This window comes from Saccopteryx bilineata, chromosome 6, assembly GCF_036850765.1.
Source record: "Saccopteryx bilineata isolate mSacBil1 chromosome 6, mSacBil1_pri_phased_curated, whole genome shotgun sequence".
NCBI lineage: Eukaryota > Metazoa > Chordata > Mammalia > Chiroptera > Emballonuridae > Saccopteryx > Saccopteryx bilineata.
The window spans coordinates 170,809,426-170,835,684 of NC_089495.1; the positions used below are offsets into that span (position 1 = coordinate 170,809,426).

The 26,259-nt window shown below is 42.9% G+C and overlaps 1 protein-coding gene and 1 pseudogene across 4 annotated transcripts in view; both read right to left on the minus strand.

The window, feature by feature from the left end:
* The window catches only part of KAT14 (lysine acetyltransferase 14), a 46,541-nt gene that overhangs the window by 5,875 nt on the left and 14,407 nt on the right, over nucleotides 1-26,259 (minus strand). For 3 of the 4 annotated variants that reach the window (XM_066234760.1, XM_066234763.1, XM_066234764.1), the window contains exons 4-6: nucleotides 11,660-11,841; nucleotides 8,678-9,097; nucleotides 7,996-8,561 (exon numbers count right to left, since the gene is read on the minus strand). In XM_066234760.1, the coding sequence (XP_066090857.1) occupies nucleotides 7,996-8,561; nucleotides 8,678-9,097; nucleotides 11,660-11,841 (1,168 nt within the window). The remainder of the gene's footprint in view (nucleotides 1-7,995; nucleotides 8,562-8,677; nucleotides 9,098-11,659; nucleotides 11,842-26,259) is intronic. The other variant, XM_066234762.1, reaches the window with a different exon arrangement.
* Nucleotides 4,371-4,471, minus strand: LOC136309738 (U6 spliceosomal RNA; annotated as a pseudogene).

A 26,259-nucleotide genomic window follows, 5' to 3' on the forward strand; every position in this document is an offset into this window, starting at 1 on the left:
TCCTCATATCAAAAGGCAGTCATTTCCCCTCCCCTTGAATGTGGGTGGGTCTATGACTGGCCAATCAGAAAGTGACTAAAGTAGCACTGGAACTACTGGGACTGCTGGGCCCAGGGCTTAAGGGGGATGTCAGTTTTTCCCTCCGGGAGTCCAACTTCCTTGGTGTCCAGGTCAGACCACTGAACAACCAGAGGCCACAGAGGCTCTGGCAGAAGAGAAGCCATCCTATTCACTTCAGTCCTGACCCAGTTCCTGGCTAAATGTAGCCAAAGAACCACCCAACTGAGCCCAGTCACCCCAAAGAATCAGAATATCGAGTAGTCCGTGTTTAAGTTTTGAGATGGTTTGTAATGCAGCAACAGGTAACTGAAACACCAGCCACTTAGCCGCTAGCCCACAAAATACTACCCAGGTAAGGTCTCAAGATGAGTTCTGTGGAACTCTATGGATGTTATATAGTATCCCAACCTTACTGCCCTGCTCTCTCCCAAGTCCACACCACCCTCAGCTTCTGCCCAGGCTACGATTGCCTCCTGCTCGTTCCCCGCAGCCTGCGGCTCTCACCCCATATCATCTATTCTCCAGAGCCAGATCCTTCTTTTAAAAACTAACGAGTCCTGGCCAGGGTGCTCAGTGGATAGAGTGGCATCCCAGCACTCTGAAGTCGTGTATGTGCCCAGTCAGGCACACACAAGAAGCAACCAATGAGTGAACAACTAAGTGCAACAACGAGTTGATGCTTCTCTCTCTCCCTTCCCTTTTCTCTCTCTCTTTCTTTCTCCTTCCCCCCTTCTCTCTCAAATCAATGAAAACATTAAGAAAAAAAACTAATTAAATTCTTCTTCCTTGATGGGAACTCCTATCTGGCTTCCCACTGTCATTGTATGTTCATAATACAATTCAAACTCCTTGCCATGACTGCAGGATCTGGCCCCGTCACCTCTGTGGCCTCATCTCCCATTACCCCCTTCCTCTGTCATCACCATGTTCCAGCCCTAGACACCAAATTAACTTCTGCCTTCGGTCCTGGGCCTGGGTCTTCCGCCCTGACCCTTCCTCAGCCTGGCTCCTCCTTGCAGATCAGAACTTGGTTCCAATGTTGCCTCTACAGAAAGGCCGTCCTTAGCGACCCCGTCCAAAGTGGCGCTGCTGCCCTCCGCCCTACACTCCACTGCAGCGCTCGCCTTGTCGGGAGTGATCCTGTTTGTTCAGAGTTAGTACTGTCACCTCCCTGCTCACCAACGGCAGCTCCATAAGGGTGGGAACCTTGTCTGTGTTAATCCACTGCAGTACCGCCCAACAGACTGGTGCTTGGCACACATGAAGTATTCAACTTAACATCAGTTCAATGACAAAATGGTGGAGGGAAACGTCCCAAAGTCAAATACTTCTGGTTCTAAACAAAATGAGGTGTTAGATAGATAGGCTGAAGAGTCCCTTCCCTAAACCCAAGCTGGGAGAAATTGAACAGTGAGAAGGAAGACAGAACGCAAAGGCTGAGAGAAAACCCAAGAGATATCAGAGGTGGCCAAGTACAGGAGAGCTGGCCATGGCAGGCCAGCGCAGAGAAAGGCACTGCACCATGACGGGCATGGTGGTGTTTCCTGATTAGGCCACTGTCTCCTCTCTGAATAGATCTCTGTCAAGCAACGTGGCCAGCAAGCGTACTCTCAATGCAGTGGATGCCCCTGGGACAGCCCCAGAGCACCCTGTAACCCAGGCAATGACAGAGAGACATGTAAAGGTGCACAGGGGCTGCTGTCCTAGGACTTCCTCTGAGGTGAGCTTGGCTGGTTGTGAACAAGGTGAGGAAGGTAAGTGGTTGAGCCCAGAGCCTCCCATTTTATACAAGTTTGCCAAGAAGGTGACAAACTAGAAACCAGTCTCTGCCCTTCCTTCCAGGTGTAAACTGCCAGCAAAGGTAACTAGTCAAGCTAAAGGAAAATGCATTCTCAGGGAAAGAAATCAAGACATACAAATGAGAGTAAAACAAACAAAAAAGGGGCCCTGGCCGCTTGGCTCAGTGGTAGAGCGTCGGCCTGGCTTGTGGGAGTCCCAGGTTCGATTCCTGGCCAGGGCACACAGGAGAAGCGCCCATCTGCTTCTCCACCCTTCTCCCTCTCCTTCCTCTCTGTCTCTCTTCCCTTCCCGCAGCCAAGGCTCCATTGGAGCAAAGTTTGCCCGGGCGCTGAGGATGGCTCTGTGGCCTCTGCCTCAGGCGCTAGAGTGGCTCTGGTCACAACAGAGCGACACCCCAAGATGGGCAGAGCATCGCCCCCTGGTGGGCATGCCGGGTGGATCCCGGTCGGGCACATGCGGGAGTCTGTCTGACTGCCTCTCCATTTCCAACTTCAGAAAAAATAAAATAAAATAAAACTAACAAAAAGGAAAGATAAACTGTACTAGAAAAGGCAGAAATGATCAGACCGGCAAGAATGTTGTAAAAGCACAATAAATAGTCGTCAGGGAAATGCAAACTGAAACTACAAGATACCACTTCATATTCACTAAAATGACTATAATCAAAGAGACAGATAATAACAAGCATGGTAAGGATGTGTGGAGAAATCAGAATCTTCACACAGCACTGGTGGGAATGCAAAATAGCATAGCTATTTTAGAAAATAGTTTGCACTTCTTCAAAAATTTACACATGATGTTAGCATTTGACTGGGCAATTCAACTCCTAGGTATACAGCCAAAAGTGAAAACGTATGTCCACACAAAAACATGTACCGATGTTCACAGCATTATTCATAGTAGCCAAAAGGTGCAAACAACCCAAATGTCCACCATCTGATGGATAAACAAAATGTGGTATATTCATACAATGGTATATTATTTAGCCATAAAAAGTAACAAAGTACTAATATATGCTACAGCATGGATGAATCTTGAGAAGATTATGCTAAGTGAAAGAAAGTAGTCAGAAACACCACATATGGTGAGTCCACTTATGTGAACTGTCCAGAATAGGCAAATCTATAAAACAGAAAATAGATTAATGGGATAAGTGTAGGGGGCTAGGTTTCTTTTTAGGATGATAACAGTGTTCTAAAATTGAGTATGGTGATAGTTATACAACTGTTACTATATTATAAACCAATGACTTGTATACTTTAAGTGGGTTGACTGTATGATATGTGAATTGTATCTCAATAAAGCTGTTTTTTAAAAAAGCATAATAAATAGGTTCCAAGGTAATGAAAGAGCCTGTAAACAGGAATAAGTCGTGAAGCATCTCTTATTCATATCAGATATTAAATGCAAGATCACTGAAATAAAGCTCTCAGTGAATGATATTACAGACAGGTTGAGGATCTCTTCAAAAAGGCAATGGGAGAGATAAAGAAGTAATGGAGTCAATAACCGTATGAGGAGTTCACACAGAGAGGAAAAGAACATAAAGAAGGAATATTTAAAGGAGAATGATGAAGAATTTCCCAGACTAAAGAAGCGTAGAAGAGAACTTTTAGTTTCTACTTTGGTATATAAATAGATTACATCTTAACAACAAGTAGAAAATTGAGTAAACTGAAAATCAACAACTTCTTAGACCCACCAGAGAACTGAGGTCCCAGGGCGAACAGCTGCCCGAGAATTGGAGACAGACAGGAGGATACAAAGAATCACAACCTACCAGAGCAGAAACCCAGAACAGAGAGCCCAGGGGAAAAGAGCTGAGTGAAGAAACTTAAATTGCAATTGAGAAACTGCTGGAGGCTCAGTGTGGACAAATCAGAAAGAAAAATCTCCGGGGGGAGGGAGTACATTTTTGTGAGTTTTCCCCAAGGGGAGGGGGAAAGCAGCCATTCTGAAATACATCAGAGCACAATGCACTCCGTTCTTAACAAGGCCTGCCCTTAAGAGAAACTGGTTTTCTCAGAGCGTAACCTATTGGGTTGTTTTAAAGTAGCTTGTTAGAAACATTTTCCCCCAGTTTTATTGAGAAATAACTGACATACACCACTGTAAAAGTGTGAGGCGTACCTGATAGTCTGATATATCTTTACTGTGAAATGACTGCCACAATAGGTTCAGCTAACATCCATCTTCTCACATAGGTATGATAAAAAAAAAAAAAAGTTTTTCCTTGTGATGATAACTCTTAAGGTTTACTCCATTAACTTTCCTGTATATCATATAGCAGCACTAGCTATAGTTACATTGTACATTACATTCCTAGTACTCTTTTATCTAATACCTAGAAATTTGTGCCTTTTGACTACCTTCTTCCAATGCCCCTTCCCCCACCCACTGCATATGGTAACCACAAGTCTGATCTCTTTGTCTAGGAGTTTTTTTTAATTCCACACAGAAATGAGATCATACAGTATCTGTCTGACTTATTTCACTTGGCATAATGCCTTAAAAATATTAAATACTTCACAAATTTGCATGTCACCCTTGTGCAGGGGCCATGCTAATCTTCTCTTTGTCATTCCAATTTCAGCATGTGCTGCCAAAGCACATTGGGATTTGATAAGAGCCTAACCAACCTGTGGAATGGGAACTACCCAACTGCAGCTCCCTCCAGCCATCCCATCCCTACTAGCTGGGGAGGAAACACTGAGACGCCCTTGTGAAATTCACAGCCCAGAGACACATGTTCACTAAAAGAAGGATGAAAGTTGTGTGCACAGCATAAGATGCCCAAATCCCACCTCAACTCCCTGCTGCCGTATGGCTGCCCTCCCCAGTCTGGAGGTCCAACCTCTAGAGGTGGAACCAGCCTTCTGCCGGGGCAGCTCACCTAGCACTGCGGTGTGAGTACAATACAAGCTAAAGGCGAAGGTCCCTTTCCCCACATGGCACAGGCTCTGAGACTGGAACAGTCCTTTATGGGGATTCTGACCAAAGAAGAAACACGGGGCATCCCTACAGAGAATTGCTCCATTGTCTACTTGCTTCCAGTACTGCTGTTAAACTGGCTCCCAGCTTGACCCAATGCTGGCTTGGGATTTCGGCTCTAAGTTCAAGGCCTTTTAGACATGGAAGGCCTCAGCACTTCCCAGGCTGCTTTCTTCAGGAAGCCACCAACGATGTACTGCACTAAAACAGGGAGTCAACCTACAAAAAGGTAAAGCTGCAGCACAGGAAACAGGAGATTCAATACAGAGAAGGGACAAATGAGTTTCCAGTGAGGGGTGACCCCAGGACCGCTGAGCACCATTCACAAAAGGCAGCAGTAGAGGGCAAGCGTGATTCCAGAGGCAGACATACTGCGGCTGCCACCACCAGATCCCTGTTGCTACTGGACCACTTTTAACTCTGAGGAGTAGTGGTCCAGAATCTGTGTGCTGCTTGGCTTCACCATGTGCTCTAAGACTTCTACTCCCTCCATGCCCGCTCCCTGGGTCAACTGAGGAATCTCTCCCCATGAATAACTGCTCTGACTCACGATGAGCCGGAAGGAAGCATGTCAGCCCAGGCAGGAAATAGAGAGGACCCCATTCCCACGGCCCAGACTTCTGTCACAGTCCCCGGTATACATGCAGCTCAGATGCTGGTGAGCCTTATGTTTCCCAGGACTCCCTAATGACCTTGCCCACTGACTTCTCCAGGACGGGCTCATGGAAGATACAGACAGAACAGGCCTGAGTGAGTTTCCTGGAGCTGTTGCATCAACAAGGGTGACTTAGAACAGAAATTTATTCCCTCACTATCTGGAGGCTGAGTCAGAAATCCAGGTGTCAGCAGGGCCAGGCTCTCTCTGAACACTCAGCAGGGGAATCTGTCCCCATGCCTTTCTCTTGGCTTCTGGTATTGCTAGTAATCATTGGCATCCTTTGGCTTGTAGACTATCGCTCTGCCTCAGTCACCATATGGTGGTATTCTCCCTGTTTGTCTCTGTGTCTTCTCTCTTATAAGGACACCAGTCATATTGTATTCAGGGTCCATGCTATTCCAGAATGACCTCATCTTAACTAATTATATGTACATGGGGCCTCTTTCCAAATAAGGTCATATCCACGTGTACCAGGGGTTAGGACCTCAACATATCCTTCTGTGGGACACAGTTCAATCTACAACAGTGACCCACAGAAGCTACTTAGCTTATCTTCTCCTGGAAACCTTCATCTGGGAGGCAGTCTCCTTACTTCCCACTTCACTTTTTAAAAACGAAAGTATAGTGTTGAGGGATATAGACATTTTAAAAGTAGAAGAATGATTAACAATAATAATCAGAAAATGACTCCATCTGGGGGGAGCAGGAAATATATAGGACTGCTCGAGTATCTGTAATGCTCTGTTTCTAAACCCAGCACTGAAGCATAGGCACTTATTTTATTAATCTCTAAACTATACCCACGTTCTATACATTCTTCTATGAGTATGGCATGGTTCATAATTAAAAGATAAAGTACAGATATTAAAAAGACAAACCCATTAGAACAAAGAACAGATGGCAACAACAAAAGCGTATGAGTAAGTGGCGAATGACAGACCAGAGACCACAGCCTAAGGCAGCAGTGAGGCTAGGCCAGAAGCAGCATGGCTCACAGGCCAGAGCCTCAGCAAAGGGTAGCAACTGGAGACACCTGCTAAAGTTGGGAATCTCTTTAAGAGGTTAAAGAACCTACTGCCTATATCCAGAAGTGACCTTCCCCTCCACGGGCACATAGACTCTGCAGAGGCTCAGAAGAGAGATTTTGGACACTGGGGCACCGGACACAGCCAACAATGGAAGTACTGTCCTAAAAACAGGGACCTGGTGGAAATTTACCAGCTGAATGGAGGCTCTGAGCTCCCCTAATTTAGTTCCTTGGATGCAGGCAAGCAGAACGCTACTTCCCAGGAAAGGAAAGATGGCGAATAGGAGAAAAAAAGAAAGTTAAAGGGATCCATCTGGAGTAGAGGTCATTGGCAGACTACAGCCCGCATGCCAAACCCAGCCTGTTCCAGTGAATGACATTTTCCTGGCACACAGCCACATCCATTCATGCCTTTCCTGTGCTTTCACTCGGGAGCAGCAATGCTGAACAGCTCCACTGAGAGCGGACGGCCTGCGAAATGGACTATTTACTATATGGCCCCTTACAGAAGTTTGCTAACCCTTGATCTAATAGGCCTCTGAAAAGACAGAAAAGAAAAAACAGAAAACAGGAAATTAAGAAGACTTCCCAGAACTCAAGGAGCATTTCAAATTGAAAGGGCCCGCCCACCCACCAAATGTTGAGCACAACGAAACAAAAAGCCCCACACGTGGTACATCACTGAATAGTATCAGACCAGCAGCAGCAAAGAGAAGAGGACACTAGTTGCCAAAGAACAAGACAAAAAAACGTGCAAAGAATCCAAATAGGCAATTCACAGAAAAATCACTAGGGAATGTGAAAAATGTTTAACCTCACCTGTAACCAAAGTAATGTAAACTAAATACAAGTTTTCCCTTCATAGCTCTCAGCTAAACTAGGTAAAGGCTGGGTAAGAGCAAGTGCTAGCAAAGACCGGGGGAACAAAGGACCTCTCCTTCTGTTGAAGGTGTGCTCTGGCCGGTCCGAGCGGAACTCACTGTTCCAGAAGCACCTGTAGACCTGGGTTCCACCAAATCACCTTGAGCGACACTAACACCACAGTGACCCCTGGGCTGCTATGTCTCATGTTGTCTCTGAACCACACAGATGCTTCCTCCATGTTTTCAGATCCTGCGGAGCAGAGTCTGATGCACTTAAGTTCTCAACAACTGTCAATCAAAGGTCTGACACAAACCACCTACAGCTACCCTCAGGGACTAAATGATACAATTAAAATGTCCAGATTCTGCCTTAACTGCCCAAAGAGAAAAAAGACCCAGGTGTACTGAGGGATATTCATACTAAGCAATTTTGAAAATTAAAGCCCAGCATTTTGTATTTTTCTTTATTGCTGTTTTCTTCTCTCTCTCAAAATTGCTCAGGACTTTAATAGTCACAGCATAACTGGGTCCACTCCAAGGTACTGCCTGCTCCACCTCCATTCCCGCCCCAAGTCTGAGAGCATGTGCCAACTCACCTGGTACCGGTCAAGGATTCTGAAGTCCTGACAGGTGGTTCTGTATGTGGCTTGGCCAGCTGGAAGCCTGGAAACCCCTCCTTCTTTGGCTCCATAAATCCCATCAACTAATAGAAGAGCAGCATTTACAACTTGATCCAAGTCAAAAAGTGGTAATCCCCTATCCCTTTTCGCTTGTCTAACAATCAATTTCCGCTTCAGTCTCCGAGCTTCTGGTGTCATGGCCACAGCGCTGGGACATGCTTCCAGCCTCTTCAGGAGCAGCTTCTCCTCGTAGATGCTCACAGCAGTGTACTTGGGCCCTTTTGGCTTTCTGTCCTTCTCTAGTTGCGGCTTCCCCTTTTCTCGAGCCCTTGTTTGCAAAGATGTGTTGGAATCTGTATCTTCGCTGTCAATGTCCATTCTGTCAGGCTTTTCCTCCTCACTCTCTACTTCCTGCTTTATCTGTTCGGGGGCTCTGACCTTCTTTCTGCCAATCATTGTCCCAGTAGCTGCTGCCCCAGCTGGGGGCGGGACATACTCCATCCCTGGGTCTATGACTCCGTCACCTTCCATCTCATCATCATCTGCGCAGAGTAAAAATGGGACAGGAGAAATGCAGAGCACACCAACACAAGGTGAAACACACATTTATATCATGAGCCACACATCAAATACAAGACCCAAGAGAGGCAAGTCTTACCATGAAACAAGGCTTGTGGGGGCATCACATCTGGGATTAAATCTGCTTCGGAAAGCAAGCTGGGCGTGGCTGAGTGAGAGGCAGGGGTCCCCGGGGCAGAGAAATCCAGAGACGGAGATGGAGAGGGGCTCGTCAGCGGGGTGCGGTCAGAGGAGCTCAAGGATGAGAAGTCGATCACTTCTCCTTTTTCTAGAATCACATCAGGCCTGCGGCCTCGGCTTATGAATTTTACAGGGGTCGAAGAAGTGCTCCTGTCAAGAAAGCCAGCTGCTTCCTTCTGGGCCCTTCTAATGTCTTTGGCTTCCTGAGTCCGAGACCTTTTCTCCTTCAGCTCCATGGCTGACTCCACAGGGTTGCGGCTCGCCCGCTTCCGAAGGCCCTCAACAGTGATGATGGGATCCAAAGTTGGTTTGGAGGCTGCTGGAAAAGAATAAATAGCTAAATTTTTCAACAACCATTCAACTTTTGTTTCTTTTGCTAATTTATTATTGTAAACCTACTACCACATTCAAAATAGTGAAATGTTCAATGACTACCTTAAATGAGGATTTATATATACTGGTACCTCTTAACAAGAAAAAAAATTACCATGCACATTTAAACAATTAAATGCTGTCTTTCACCTATTGGAATCGGTAAACATTGAAAGTTTGATCATGCTCAGCAAGTGTGTGGGGAAATGAGCATCTTCATACCAGGACATAAATTTTATTACAACTTTCTGGGGGATAACTTGCAATGCTGGTTAAAGTTTTGAATGAGCATGCCTTTTGATACAGCAACATTTTTCGAGGAATTAATCACAGAAAATTTTGTATATGTACATAATAGAGTACAATTGTAATACTGTTTAAAGTAAAAACAAAGAAAGGGTTTTAGAAATAACCGAAATGTCCATCAACAGGAGTTTAATAAACTACCACAGCCATGCAACAGAAGGCAATGAAAGAAAAGTCAACAGGGGCGATCCACATGCACTGCTATGGAAAGCTATCCAAGGTACCCTGGTGAGCAGGGAGAATATGCAGAACAAGTATTTTGAGTCCATTTGCAGTTTCTCTTAAAATAAAACCAGAAAATGTGTAAACGTGCAGAGGATTTTTGAATGCATTCCCAAGTCAACAGTGGCTCCTCTGGGAGTTGCACCTGCAGGCAGGGCTGAGTATAAGGACCACTTCCAGACTTCACAACCTTCAGTCCCATTTCATTTCCTCCCAATCATATTTTTAAAAATGTAAAAGCTCATTAAAAACTTTGTAGAGGTAAGGAAGATGTAGGAGGGAAAGTATGTAAAGAGGGACAAATATGCCTGACCAGGTAGTGGTGCAGTGGATAGAGCGTCGGACTGGGATGCCGAGGACCCAGGTTCGGGACCCTGAGGTCGCCAGCTTGAGCGCAGGCTCATCTGGTTTGAGCAAGACTCACCAACTTGGACCCAAGATCACTGGCTCAAGCGGGGGGTTACTCGGTCTGCTGAAGGCCCATGGTCAAGGCACATATGAGAAAGCAATCAATAAACAACTAAGGTGTCGCAACAAAAAACTGATGATTGATGCTTCTCACCTCTCTCCATTCCTATCTGTCTGTCCCTATCTATCCCTCTCTCTGACTCTGTCTAAAAAAAAAAAAAAAAAAAAAAAAAAAAAAAAGGGACAAATATAAGGTGACAAAATTATTTGGCTTTTTGTACTTATTGATCTATGTACTTATTGATCAATGTCACCCTGTTAAAATTAATTTTCTAAATAAAAAAAATTAAAAACTGAAAACAACTTTTTTTTTTTTTTCCTTTTTCTGAAGCTGGAAACGGGGAGAGACAGTCAGACAGACTCATGCAAGCGCCCGACCGGGATCCACCCAGCACGCCCACCAGGGGGCGATGCTCTGCCCCTCCGGCGCATCGCTCTGCCGCGCCTGGGGCAGAGGCCAAGGAGCCATCCCCAGCGCCCGGGCCATCTTTGCTCCAATGGAGCCTTGGCTACGGGAGGGGAAGAGAGAGACAGAGAGAAAGGAGGGGGGGAGGGGGTGGAGAAGCAAATGGGTGCTTCTCCTATGTGCCCTGGCCGGGAACTGAACCCGGGTTCCCCGCAGGCCAGGCCGACGCTCTACCGCTGAGCCAACCGGCCAGGGCCGAAAACAACTCTTTAGATTAAAAAAAAAATTAGGCCAATATGTGATAGTAAGGAGTTACTATTAATTTAATGTGAAAATGGTATTATGGTTAGATTACAAAAAAGAAAGAGTCCTTATCATGTACAGCTACAAAAAGAAGTATTTAACCCTTTAAGCAGTGAGTTTTTTTCATGCTTGCTGATCCCCAGGAGTGAGTTCTTTTGCAAAAAGTAAAATTAGTTACAGTTACAGTTTTATTAACTTAAAATCATGTTTGTTTAATAACTAATTTATGAAAACAAGAAGAACATAAATTTGCCTCTTTTTAACGTTGCCTTACACATTTTTAAAATAAAAATTTTTGTACGATCGTACTCTGGATGGTCAGGAGGCACGAGGACGTACATGAACGTTCGTACCCCTCAAAGGGTTAAGAATGATGCCTAGAATTGCTTCTAGATAATTCAAGGGCAGGGAGGGTGGGGGGCTGGGGAAGCACTCAGGGTGAGACTGCCAGCTGCCACTGTTGACCTTGACATGAGGTGAAAGGTAGTGGGGAGTCATTCTATTACTCTCTCCACATTTGCATGTTCAAATTTTTCCATAATACAAAGTTTAGAAACAAAATCAAATTGAAAATTGAGAACCTTTCAGCTATCAAAGGAAGTTTATACAACTGGTAACTTGATTAGGCGAATATCAAATATTTTTATGTACTATTTATTTACGGCATACAAAAAACGTGTCACAATAAAATGTCACGCAGTTGCTTCAGAGGCAGATGAGCGATGCCTGTAAAAGTGGAACTGTCTCCGGAGTTCCCACTGCTTGGCCTGGCGAGTACCTCCTGCACCGCGCTCAAAATAGTACCTTTTACTTTCAAAGTGGAGGCAGACAGCTTCTCTCCTTCGGGTTTCATCGTTGGGGGCTTGTTGTGAACAAGTTTCCACCATCCTGGTTCTCCAAATTCCTGAGCCCCTGAGCGGAAGTACATAGGACTTCCCACGCTGAGGCAGCCTGCTACTGTGCTCCACCAGGTCGAAGTCTTTTTCCTTCAGAGCCCAAAAATTTAAAAATTTCTTTAATTCTATCATTATATGGAAGATACATTCTAAGTATACTCTATGACATATAGCTCACAATCTGCTACAGAACCTGCAATCTTTGAAGGAACATAAGTCAAGAGAAAGGCTCTGAAGTCAGTCTGGCTTCAAATCCTTGCTCTACTACCACATTCTAGCTGCCTTTGTTTCTTCATCTTTAAAATTAGGATCACAGTCTGCATTCCCACAGCAGTGCAGGAGGGTTCCCCTTTCTCCACATCCTCACCAGCACTTATCATGTGTTGTTCTGTTAATGACCACCATTCTGACTGGTATGAGGTGGTATCTCATTGTGGTTTTTATTTGCATTTCTCTAATGATTAGTGATGTTGAACATTTTTTCATCTGTCTATTGGCTATCTGTATGTCCTCTTAGGAGAAGTGCCTATTCATTTCTTTTAAGAGCCAAATTTTTGATTAAATTGTTTATCTTCCAGTGTTGAGTTTTACAAGTTCTTTATAAATTTCAGCCATCCCACTTTTATGAATATATCCCAAAAACACCGTATCACTGACTCAAAAAAAGAAATGCACCCCCATGTTTACAGCAGCATTGTTCACAATAGCAAAGATCTGGAAACAGCCCAGGTGTCTGTCAGTGGATGAGTAGATTAAAAAACTGTGGTACATATATACAATGGAATATTATGGAGCCATGAAAAAGGAAATCTTACCTTTTGCAACAACATGGATGAACCTGGAGCTATTATGTTAAGTGAAATAAGCCAGACAGAGGAAGAAAAATATCATATGACCTCACTCATTTGAAGAATCTAAGAAACAATGTGAACTGAGGAACGGAATTGAGACAGAGGAGGGTTCAAAGGGACCAGAGGAAAAGAGGACAGAGGGAAAGGGGATGACAGGATGGGATAAACCTGAAGGGAAGGGCGGAGGGAGATGTTGGGAAGGGGGCAAGGAAGATGCATTCAAGGCGACACTAGAATCTATGTAAACACAATAAATTAAATAATAAAAAAAAGAGTCCCTCAAGGCTAATAAATAAATAAATAAATAAGTAAATAAAATAAAATTAGGATCACAGAACTTACCTCGCTAGGTTGCTATGGGGATTAAATGAAATAATTCAAACAAAGTTCCTAAAATACTTCTCATCACAACTATCACAATTATAGAGTTCTACAAGTTAATTTTAATTAACTTGAGTTGCTTTTACATGTGAATTAAACAGAGCTCTCAAGCAAGCAAGCAGGCAGGAGAACCATCAGCCCTGGTAAACAGTTCATTTCACCCATAGTATCAGATACACGTCTCATTCTGGTCCTACTGCGTTTACACGGTGGTGTGGGAATAAACTATACTATATGTTCCACAAAGAATTGAACTTTGGGGGGGGAGCAAGCATTTTAAAATAACTACACAAGAGTATATGAAATAAAAATTTTAAAATATGTAAAATGTCAACTACTCAGGTTCCTGTTGAAAATTGTTTCACAGGCAATGGTTCTATTCCTCCTTGAAAATATAATTTAATTCCCAGAAATCCCTTCATTAGAAGGACAGTCTAATAGTTTAAAAATAATGCTAGGAGGCAAAAGAAAAAAGTATTCTTAGGAACAAAGAGGTACTGGAAAACAGAAGAAACAAGAAGATAAACTTTAGCAGGCTAAGCACTCTGTGCCAGGGCAAACAGCTGAGCTTTCACAGGCAATGTTCTGGTCCCAGCACCTCTTTTCAACTCTTGACTTTTTCTTTCCATGCCCCCTTCTCTTGCCCAAAGAATATGACCAACAGAGAAGCCATTCCACTTGCTTTCTCACACAAGGAGTATGTTAGTCCAGTTGGTGTCCACAGGTCCCTTAGGCTCTGTTCACTTCTTCTTCTTCTAGAGAGAGGCAGAGAAAGAGGAATACTGTTCCTATATGTGCCCTGACCGCGGATCAAACCGGCAACCTCCGTGCTCTGTTCACTTCCTCATTTTTTATTTCTGTTCCTCAGACCTAATAATGCCCATGTTCTATCCTCAAGGTCACTGAACCTCTCTTCTGCCTGCTCAAATCTCCCTTCAATCCCTCCAGAATTTCACTGCAGTTATTGTACTTTTCAACTCCAGAATTTTTTTTCTTTTGTATTTTCTGTCTCTACTTTTTCTTTTTTAGCAAGAGAGACAGAGACAGAGAGAGGGACAGACAGGAAGGAAGAGAGATGAGAAGCATCAATTCTCTGTTGTTCATTGATTGCTTTCTCATATGTGCCTTGACTGGGGGGCTATAGCTGAGCCAGTGACACTTTGCTCAAGCCATTGATCCTGGTCTCAAGTCAGCAACCTTTGGGCTCAAGCCAGTGACCATGGGGTCATGTCTATGATCTCACACTCAAGCCGATGAGCGAATGCTTAAACCAGATAAACCTGTCCTCAAGCTGGTGACCTCAGGGTTTCAAACCTGGGTCCTCAGTATCTTAGGCCTATGCTATATTCACTGCACCACCACCTGGTCAGGCAGATTTTCTGTCTCTTTATTGATATTTCTATTTTGCTCATACATCGTTTTCTCAACATTTTCCACATCTTCCTTTAGTTCTTCAAATATCTTTAATACATTTGTTTACAAGTCATTGTCTAGTAGAGACACCATTAGGTCTTTTTCAGGAAGTCCCTGTTGATTTATTTTTTTTTCCCTTTGAATGGGCTATACTTTGCTGTTTCTTTGTATTACTTCTAATTTTATTGAAAATTGGACATTTGAATTTAGCAATGTACTAACACTAGAAATTAGATTATCTTCCTTTTCCAAAGTTTGGTTTTTGACTTTTGATTACAGGCTGTCCCCCATGCCAAAGATTAGCATGAATTGTTATAAACTTAAGGACTTCTCAGGTCATTTCTGAGCTTGCGCCTCCTCCTGAGCATGTGTAGTGACTTTCTAATTTCCCCTGTATATATAACTACTTTTGAATGTCTTAGTCTTCAATGTCTGCTCCAAAAGGGGAACAAAGAGAAAATTGAAGGGGGGAGTGGAAGGTACCAGCCTGTTAAATCCCCTAAAGTTGGTTCAGCCAGGGCAGAAGGGGCTTACAACAATGGGGGAGGTGCAACAATAATGGCTGCCCACCTCTGTCTGCACTTCTGTAATTAGATGCAGTGATCAGAGCACTGATCACAATATTTGGAGGACAGGGTCCTTTATGTCCAGATGGGTCCCAAGCTGGGTGCACGCTGCTCTGAGAACACACACATTGCTGCCTGCCACAGGCTGAAAGATGTGGGACAGACAGAAGCTACAGTGCTAAAAGTTGAAACTGACTGAAAATCATAGCAATTTACTGCCCCAACCTTCCCCTGCAAGCTTTCAATAGACTCCAAAAATCCAAAACAGTTACAGCAGACAGATTCTGAGACTGCAACTGTTGTCTAGGTAGGGAGGCAGATTTTTGTTGCTTCCCACTCTATCATCTTCCTAGGATCCTCATATAATTTTTTGAATTTTAAGTACTATGAATGTGTTGCTTCATATTTTATCAAATTTAAGATCTATTGATTTAAAGTACATTTTATTTACAAGAAAACTTTCAAATTTTGACACACCATCACCTGTAAGACATATCCAGCTAACAGAAAAATAGAAATATGAAATACTGTGCTTCTTAAAATCAGTAAAATATGGTAACAGAATAAAGTATTCAAACTATCATTCACTAATCAGTTATACCTTCTGGAAGAATTCAAGGCTAGGATTGTAAAAGCAAATTAAATGATCAAACACACAATGTCAATTAAAATGTAGTAACTAATAAAGCTTTTGTGTACTTTTTGTTTCTACAATAGGTACATAAAGTTATTTGGGTTAACCCTAAATAATCCTCTATACACTTAATCTTTAATAGAATTTAAAGGCATAAAAGTAAAACCTGTAACTTTCTGAAAGAAAATGTACTCAAGGCCCTGGCTGGTTGGCTCAGCGGTGGAGCGTCGGCCTGGCGTGCGGGGGACCCGGGTTCGGTTCCCAGCCAGGGCACATAGGAGAGGCGCCCATTTGCTTCTCCACCCCTCCCCCTCTCCTTCCTCTCTGTCTCTCTCTTCCCCTCCCGCAGCCAGGGCTCCATTGGAGTGGGGATGGCCCGGGCGCTGGGGATGGCTCCTTGGCCTCTGCCCCGGGCGCTGGAGTGGCTCTGGTCGTGGCAGAGCGACCCCCCCCCCGGGGGGGGGGGCGAAGCCTCGCCCCTGGTGGGCGGAGCGTGGCCCCTGGTGGGCGTGCCAGGTGGGTCCCGGTCGGGCGCATGCGGGAGTCTGTCTGACTGTCTCTCCCCGTTTCCAGCTTCAGAAAAATACAGAAAAAAGACAAAAAAAAAAAAAAAGAAAAGAAAATGTACTCAAATTTACAACTTCATTATACAGTATACTATAAAATATGGTCCATGAATAACAGAATTAAAATCTTTAATAGCTAAGAAAAAAGTTTGACTGTAGGCCCGGCTAGGTGGCTCAGCTGGTTGGAATGTCATCCAGATGTGCCAAGATTGCGGGTTCGGTCCTAGATAGATCCTAGCACATTCAGGAGTCAACCAATGAATGCATAAAATGGGTGGAGCAACAGGTCAATATCTCTCTCTCTCTCTCTCTCTCTCTCTCTCACTAAAATCAATAAGCTGAAAAAAAGGAAAAAGAAGAAAGTTTTGACTGCAAATGCTCGTTGCTGCCCGGTTCTTTGCGGTGCGGTGATTCTGTGGGTGTTCATACACAGAGACAGCTGAGCGTGTGCTGCCAGCATGGGTAGTAGTTTCAGACGACTTTCCAATCACTGATGTCTAAAGCAGAGTTCCCAAAGTAAAGGTTAGCACTGGACAGGAAACTGAATGGCAAGGAATCATCGGGTAATTTTTAATTCTCTTTCCCTCCCTCAGGTTATATCAAGAAGAAAGTGTGTTGCTTGAAAGTCTAACATACGTAGCCTCCACTCTGATCAAGAAAGAGGATTTCAGATTGCCTCGACAGGCCATGGGCTCCAGCTACAACTTCATAGAATTGTTTTACTTTTAGTGCATTTATTTTTACAATTTAATTCTATTCATGGCAAATAATATGAGTTTTTCACTTATCAGGGTGGTGTGAAGTTTCTTTTTAAAGTGAATGTATTTTATTCAAGTCATCTGATATGAATAATGATAATTCAAGTGATACATTAATATGACCAAAACCACTAGTCTAATGGTTAAACTACATAGCAGCTGGGAAGTAATTAAAGCCATTCAGTAGACATATTAAAAAGAACAGGCTCTAAAAATGAACAAATGAAACTGAACTTCTGTTAAAATAATAGCAATTGCCTTAAAACAGGCAATTTAAATCCAGTTTCTTCCAGAAGACAATCCATTAAACAGAACAGCAGTAGAGATCATGAAAACATTCCAAGATCTAATTTTATCCGTATTTTTCCTTTCTTGTCCCTTTATAAATGGGATATATTTAGTTCTACAAATAGTGCTAAATCATTAAACTGAGACAACAGATCTACTTTCTTGGAGAAAAAGAACCAGTTATACTGTCAATTCTTTTCTTAGTATCACTAAAATACTGAAGAACAAAAATAACTCCTTTGTAAAAATGTACTGAATCTATTCTATTTTTTTCCTCACAGCAAGGCTTCAGAAGGTTGCCCCTCCTTCCAAATGCCTGCCCTGACTTCCCAGCAGCATGAGCCAAGCTGTGACTTCTCAGCACTGGAGGAAACAGAGGCTGCAGAGAGTTCAGAATGAGAACAGGTACAAATTCCCTGCTCTGTCCTGATGTAATCAGAGGCTTTGTCTTGTCTACACTGACCCACTAGGCAAGATTTATTAATCTCACACAGGACTTCAGATAGCAATCAGCAATCAGATTCTCAAACAGAATTCACCAGTAGAGTTGCAAATTCATTAATTCCTAAATACCAACAAAGATCTTATTGGGTGCACATGAACCTTTAGTTAAAACATATCATCTCCCTGTCTGTGCACGGGCACAGATGCACGGGCATCCCTAAATCTGATGAAAGAAAGCAGTCTCCACGGAGGAGTGCCCTCAGCACCAAAATCAAAGCATTATCATGAAAAGAGAAATAATGAATGAGTAAACCCTATGTGTATCAATGTACCTGGACTTCATCAAGCACTGTAATACCAAAAGGTATGCAACTATTTGTCCCTTTCGGTAAATAAAAATAAGTACTAATAACATAAGGCTCTATTAAGGAAGAGCAAAACAAATGGGTACAGTCAATAACTGCTATTATGTTTCTTCTTCTGGTCTCCTATAAGGCACTGATTTTAAAAGGATAGTAATAATGCAATCTCCTCTAATTAAATAGTTACTCATCTAACTATTAAACGGCCTCATTTAATCAAACTTCCTTAACATTCTACAAATCTTTTCAAAATTTCTTAATGCTCAGTATAAACTAAGTTTCCTCAGGAAAGATGAATGACTACATTTTTTTCCTTTTTATTGAATTTACTGGGGTGACACTAGTTAACAAAATTACACAGGTTTCAGGTGCCCGATTCCACAAGACATCTCTGTACACTGTCCTATGTGTTCACCCGAAGTCAAGTTTCCTTCCATCACCATTTACCCCCACTATACCTCCTCCCCCCTCCACCCCCCCAAGTAACTACACTTTTAATAGCATACACTTCCACTTTGGTTTTTCATAAACAAGTTTTTTCATTTAAAAAGAAACATTTTGAGGGCAGCAAGATGGCAATGGAGTAAGCAGATGTTCCAACTTCCACCTCCCAGAACCAAAGTGGATTACAACTTAATTTTAAGAACAATCATCTGGAAAAACCAATTTGGGGCTAAACCAAATGGAATCTATAACCAAAGATCACTGAAGAAGCCACACTGTGACTGGTAGGAAAAGCGGAAATGCGGAGAGGGCTGCCCAGCTCCCAGGAGCGAGCAGTGGCCGGGAGGGACTCGCATGGCGGTGGGGTTTTACCAGAGAGGGGAGGGTCCTGGGCCCCAGGACAGAAGCCCCAGCCTGCAGGCCCAGAACCTAGAAGAGGCGTATGGACAGTATTTAGCTGCAAAACAAGCCATGATACTGTTTGCGAGAAAAATATTTCTCAGACCCAGGATTCGTCTCAAAGGGATCACTCAGAAAACCTTTCACAACCACTTACCCCCAGCTCCAGGGGAAGGGGAGAGCTGAGAGCACCAGAGTAGCAGGAAGAGAGTGTAATCTAGGAGGCACAGGGAGAAACACTTTGAGGGGACAGCCACCCTAACCCCTGGGCTGAGTCACTCCCCAAATCTAAAGTGAATATTTTTCCTGGAACCAGCAATACCAGCAAAGAGAAGCAGGTCACCAGCCAAACGGAAGCTCTCCTGATACAGTCAGAGCAGAGTCCCTTATAAGCAGGGAGCCCATCAAGGATACAGTATTGAGCGCTGAGGCCTGAGTTACCCCTACCCTGCTAAGTGCTCTCCAGAGGGCAGGCGGCGGTGGGATGGGGAGTGTGGTCCGGTCTGTCTACAGGGGCAGAAGCCGGGAGCCACAGGGGCCCAAGCGCGTGAATGCAGTCCGGCCTGGGAGGGCGGGGTGGAAGCCGGGGTGGCCAAGGCCTGCAGCTCTGACATGTGAACACAGTCCCGCCCGCGGGGGCAGCCAGGTCTTGCAGACCTGACACATGTGCGCAATCCAACCCACAGAGGCAAGGGGAAAGCCACAGCGACCAGAGCAGCAGGTCAGTGCCAGAAACGCCTATGCCTGAAAGCCACCGGCGGCAGTAGCAGTGGTGGCGTTCCTGCGGACAGACCGCACCTTGCACCTTGGGAACACAAAGGCCACACCTATTGGACTCCTGTGGCTACACCCTTCTGAGGGCTGAAAAGAAAGAAAAATAATAAAATAAAATAGAAGGTTGGATAGAATGACTCCTGAGGCTAAGGGGCAAGCCACATCCAATACCTTACCTAAACCCTGATTTATAGTACTGAGCCCAACTAGTAGCCACCAATAAGAGGCGGCAGAAAGTGGATCTCAGGGGAACCTGAACATTTAAACCAGGGGTCCCCAAACTTTTTACACAGGTGGCCAGTTCACTGTCCCTCAGACCGTTGGAGGGCCACCACATACAGTGCTCTTCTGACTGACCACCAATGAAAGAGGTGCCCCTTCCAGAAGTGCGGCGGGAGCCGGATAAATGGCCTCAGGGGGCCGCATGTGGCCCGTGGGCCGTAGTTTGGGGACGCCTGATTTAAAGGAACATCCACCAGGCCAAAAGTAGATAAAAGCCAGCCTAAGTTGATATTAACAACGGCACCTGGGCTCAGCAGAGGCAACCAGAGGATATGGATTGCCTGTTGCTCCAAAAAGAGATAAGGGACAGACATAGGCAATGATTCCCACTGTTCTGCGCCAGGCTCCGACCAAGAAAGTCCAGGGAAGGCATATCCAGAGGCCAGATACAGAAAGTTCAGGACCTAACAACCCTTGTAAGAGTGACATCTTAAGTAAGGGCTCCTCACACCTGACCCAGTTAAGATATAGAAAACAGAAAAGCAGCTCTACTAGTCAAAGGGACCACAACTCAAACAAGCCTACAAACCACAAACAAACAATGGGAAGACAGAGGAATGTAAGTCATATGAATCAACAAGAAAAATCTCCTGAAAAAGATCTGAATGAAATGGAAGTATTCAAATTACTGGATGCAGAGTTTAAAATAATGATTGTTAGGATGCTTAAGGATCTCAAAGCTACAACGGATGGACTTAATGAGTGCCTAAATAAAGAAATTGTAGGCATCAAAAAAGACACTGAAATCATAAAAAAAAACACCAGACAGAAATGACAAACACAATATCAGAAATGAAGACTACACCTACTAGAAGGAATTAAAAGCAGGCTGGATGAAGCAGAGGATCGAATCAGTGACATAGAGCACAAGATAAGCAAAAGCATGGAAGCAGAATAGCAAAAACAAGAGAGGATCAAAAACTCTGAGAAACTCTAAGAGAGCTCTGTGACAACATGAAGAGAAATAACATCCACATAATAGGGGTCCCTGAAGGAGAAGAGAAAGAACACGGGATAGAGAATCTGACTGAAGAAATCATAGCTGAAAACTTCCCCTTATTAATGAAGAAAAAAATCACACAAGTTTAAGAAACAGAGAGAATCCCATTAAAGTGAAACCCAAAGAGCCCTACACCAAGACACATCATAATCAAAATACCAAAGCTAAGAGATAAAGAAAAAATACAAAAAGCAGAAAGAGAAAAACAGTCAATCACCTACAAAGGAGTTCCCATAAGGATGACATCTGACTTCTCAACAGAAACACGTGAGGCCAGAGGGAATGGCAAGAAATATTCAAAGTAATGCAGAACAAGAGCCTACAACAAAGACTTCTTTATCCAGCAAGGCTATCATTCAAAATTGAAGGAGAAATAAAAAGCTCCCCAGACAAAAAATCTCAAGGAATTCATCACAACCAAACCAATGCTGCAAGAAATGTTAAGGGGCCTGCTGTAGACAGAACAAAGCAGGGGAAAAAAATCTAGTGAAAGAGGAATGTAGTTAAAAAAATGGCAATAAACAACTACATATCAATAATAACCCTAAATGTAAATGGATTAAATGACCCAATCAAAAGACATAAGGTAGCTGCTTAAATAAGAAAACAGGACCTGTATATATGCTGTCTACAGGAGACCCACCTCAAAACAAAAGATATACATAGACTGAAAGTAAAAGGTTGGAAAAAAATATTTCATGCAAATGGAAATGAAAAAAAAAGCTGGGGTAGCAATACTTATATCTGACAAAATAGACTTTAAAACAAAGACTATAGTAAGGGATAAAGAAGGTCACTACATAATGATAAAGGGAGCAAGTTAAAAGGAAAAGATAACCATTATAAATATCTATGCACCTAATATAGGAACACCTAAATATATAAAGCAGATTTTGATGGACATAAAGGGTGAGATCAACAGCAATACTATAATAGTAAGAGATTTCAATACCCCATTAACATCACTGGATAGATCCTCAAGACAGAAAATTAATAAAGAAACAGCAGAATTAAGGGACACACAAGATCAACTGGATTTAACAGTTATCTTCAGAACCTTTCACTCGAAAGCAGCACTTTTCAAGTGCTCATGGTACATTCTCTAGGATAGACCACATGTTAGGGCACAAAAAGAGTCTCAACAAATTTAAGATGACTGAAATCATATCAAGCATCTTCTTTGACTACAATGGCATGAAACTAGAAATCAACAACAATAGAAAAACTGAAAGTCACTCTAACACTTGGACTAAACAGCATGTTATTAAATAACAAACGAGTTAACAATGAGATCAAGGAAGAAATCAAAGATTTCCTTGAAACAAATGAAAATGAGCATACAATAACTCAAAACTTATGGGACACAGTAAAAGTAGTCCTGAGAGGGAAGTTCATAGCATTACAGGCATACCTCAAGAAGCTAGAAAAAAGCTCAAATAAACAATTTAACCATGTAAGTAAAAGAACTAGAAAAAGAATAGCAAGTGAAACCCAGAGGAAGTAGAAGGAAGGAAATAATAAAGATCAGAGCGGAAATAAATGACAAAGAGGCTAAAAAAAACAATAAAGAGGATCAATGAAACCAAGAGCTGGTTCTTTGAAAAGGTAAACAAAATTGATGAATCTTTAACCAGACTCACCAAGAAAAAAAGAGAAAGGACCCAAATAAATAAAATTAGAAATGAGAGTGGAGAAGTAACAACTGACACAGCAGAAATACAAAGGATTGTAAGAAAATACTATGAAGAACTATATGCCAAAAAATTAGACAACCTAGGAGAAATGGACAAATTCCTTGAAAAATATAATCTTTCAAAAAACAATCTGGCCTGACCAGGCGGTGGTGCAGTGGATAGAGCGTCGGACTGGGATGCCAAGGACCCAGGTTCGAGACCCTGAGATCGCCAACTTGAGTGTAGGCTCATCTGGTTTGTGCAAAAGCTCACCGGCTTGGACCCAAGATCACTGGCTCAAGCAAGGGGTTACTCGGTCTGCTGAAGGCCTGTGGTCAAGGCACATATGAGAAAGCAATCAATGAACAACTAAGGTGTTGCAATGCACAACGAAAAACTAATGATCGATGCTTCTCATCTCTCTCCGTTCCTGTCCGTCTGTCCCTGTCTATTCCTCTCTCTGACTCTCTCTCTGTCTGTTAAAAAAAAAAAAATCAATCTGGAAGAATCAGAAAATCGAAATAGACCAATTACATCAAATGAGATCGAAACAGTTATCAAAAAACTCTCAACAGCCTGACCAGGCAGTGGCGCAGTGGATAAAGCGTTGGACTGGGATGCAGAGGACCCAGGTTCGAGACCCCGAGGTCGCCAGCTTGAGCACAAGCTCATCTGGCTTGAGCAAAAAGCTCACCAGCTTGGACCCACGGTCACTGGCTCGAGCAATGGGTTACTCAGTCTGCTGAAGGCCCATGGTCAAGGCACATATGAGAAAGCAATCAATGAACAACTAAGGTGTCGCAAGAAAAAACTGATGATTGATGCTTCTCATCTCTCTCCGTTCCTGTCTGTCTGTCCCTATCTATCCCTCTGTTTGACTCTCTCTCTGTCCCTGTTAAAAAAAACCCAAAAACTCCCAACAAACAAAAGCCATGGGACATATAGCTTCACAGGCTAATTCAACCGAACATTCAAAGAACTAACTCCTATCCTTTTCAAAATGTTTCAAAAAATTCAAAAGGAGGGAAGACTTACATGCTCCTTTTATGAGACCAGCATAATTCTGATTTTAAAACCAGGCAAAGACAACACAAAGAAAGAAAATTATAGGCCAATATCCCTGATGAATTTAGATGCTAAAATTCTCAACAAAATATTAGCAAACCAGATCTAGCAATACATTAAAAATATCATACATCATGATCAAGTGGGATTTATTCTGGGGAGACAAGGCTAGTACAATATTCGCAAATCAATCGATGTGATTCTTCACATAAACAAAAGGAGAAAAACCACATGATAATATCAATAGATGCAGAAAAAGTATTTGATAAAATCCAGCACCCATTTATGATAAAAACTCTCAGCAAAGTGGGAATACAGAGAACATACCTCAACATGATAAAGGCCATCTATGACAAACCCACAGCCAACATCATACTCAATGGGCAAAAATTAAAGGCAATCCCCTTAAGATCAGGACCAAGGTAGGGGTGCCCTCTTTCACTACTCTTATTCAACATAGTTCTGGAAGTCCTAGCCACAGCAATCAGACAAGAAGAAGATATAAAAGACATCCAAATTGGAAAAGAAGTAGTAAAACTTTGGAAAAGAAGTAGTAAAACTATCATTATTTGCTGATATGATATTGTATATAGAAAACCCTAAAGTCACAGTCAAAAAACTACTGGAATTAATAAATGTATTCAGCAAGGTGGCAGGATATAAAATTAATACTCAGAAATCAGAGGCATTTTTATATACCAACAATGGACTGTCTGAAAGAGAAATTAAGAAAACAAGCCCCTTCACTATTGCAACAAAAAAAAATAAAGTACGTAGGAGTAAATTTAACCAAAGAGGTTAAAGACTTGTACTCGAAAAATGATAAAACATTGATAAAAGAAATCAAGGAAGATATAAACAAGTAAAAGTATATACTGTGTTCATGGTTAGGAAGAATAAACATCATTAAAATGTCTATATTACCCAAAGCAATTTATAAATTCAATGCAATTCCTATTAAAATACCAATGACAAACTTCAAAGATATAGAACAAATATTCCAAAAATTCATATGGAACCAAAAAAGAACACGAATAGCCTCAGCAATCTTAAAAAAGAAGAATAAAGTGGGTGGTATCACACTTCCTGATATAATTTATACTACAAGGCCATTGTACTCAAAACAGCTTGGTACTGGCATAAGGACAGGCATATAGATCAATGGAACAGAACAGAAATAAACCTACACCTTATGGACAATTGATATTTGACAAAGGAGGTAATAACATACAATGGAGTAAAATATGGTTTTGGGAAAACTGGACAGCTACCTGTAAAAAAATGAAACTAGACCACCAACCTATACCATTCACAAAAATAAACTCAAAATGGATAAAAGACTTAAATGTAAGTCGTGAAACCATAAGCATCCTAGAAGAAAACATAGGCAGTAAGCTCTCCGACATCTCTCGCAGCAATATATTTGCTGATTTATCTCCACGAGCAAGGAGAACAAAGGACTGTATAAACAAATGGGACTATATCAAACTAAAAAGCTTTTGCACAGCTAAAGACAATATGAACAAAATAAAAAGACAAACCACACAATGGGAGAACATATTCAACAATACGTCTGATAAAGGGTTAATAACCAAAATTTTTTTTTTTTTGTATTTTTCCAAAGCTGGAAACAGAGATGCAGTCAGACTCCCGCATGCGCCCAACCAGGATCCACCCAGCATGCCCACCAGGGGGCGATGCTTTGCCCATCTGGGGCGTCGCTCTGTTGCAACCAGAGCCATTCTAGCGCCTGAGGCAGAGGCCACAGAGCCATTCTCAGCGCCCGGGCCAACTTTGCTCCAATGGAACCTTGGCTGTGGGAGGGGAAGAGACAGAGAGGAAGGAGAGGGGGAGCGGTGGAGAAGCAGATGGGCGCTTCTCCTGTGTGCCCTGGCCAGGAATCGAACCTGGGACTCCTGCACCCAGGCCGACGCTCTACCACTGAGCCAACCGGCCAGGGCCCTTTTTTTTTTTAATGTTTTTAAATCCTTTTTTTAATATTTGTTTATTTATTCATTTTAGAGAGGAGAGGGAGAGACAGAGTGAGAGAGAGAGAGAGAGAGAGAGAGGAGAGACAGAGAGAGAGAAGGGGGGAGGAGCTAGAAGCATCAACTCCCATATGTGCCTTGACCAGGCAAGCCCAAGGTTTCGAACCGGCGACCTCAGCATTTCCAGGTCGACGCTTTATCCACTGTGCCACCACAGGTCAGAATAACCAAAATTTATAAAGAACTTGTAAAACTCAACACCAGGAAGATAAACAATCCAATAAAAAAAATGGGCAAAAGAAATGAATAAACACTTCTCCAAAGAGGACATACAGATGGCCAATAGGCAGATGAAAAAATGCTCAACATCACTAATCATTAAGAAATGCAAATTAAAACCACAATGAGATATCACCTCACACCAGTCAGAATGGCGCTCATTAACAAAACAACACAGAATAAGTCAGGGGTCCCCAAACTACAGCCGGCGGCCGCATGCGGCCCCCTGAGGCCATTTATCCGGCCCCCTCCGCACTTCTGGAAGGGGCACCTCTTTCATTGTTGGTCAGTGAGAGGAGCACATTGACCATCTCATTAGCCAAAAGCAGGCCCATAGTTCC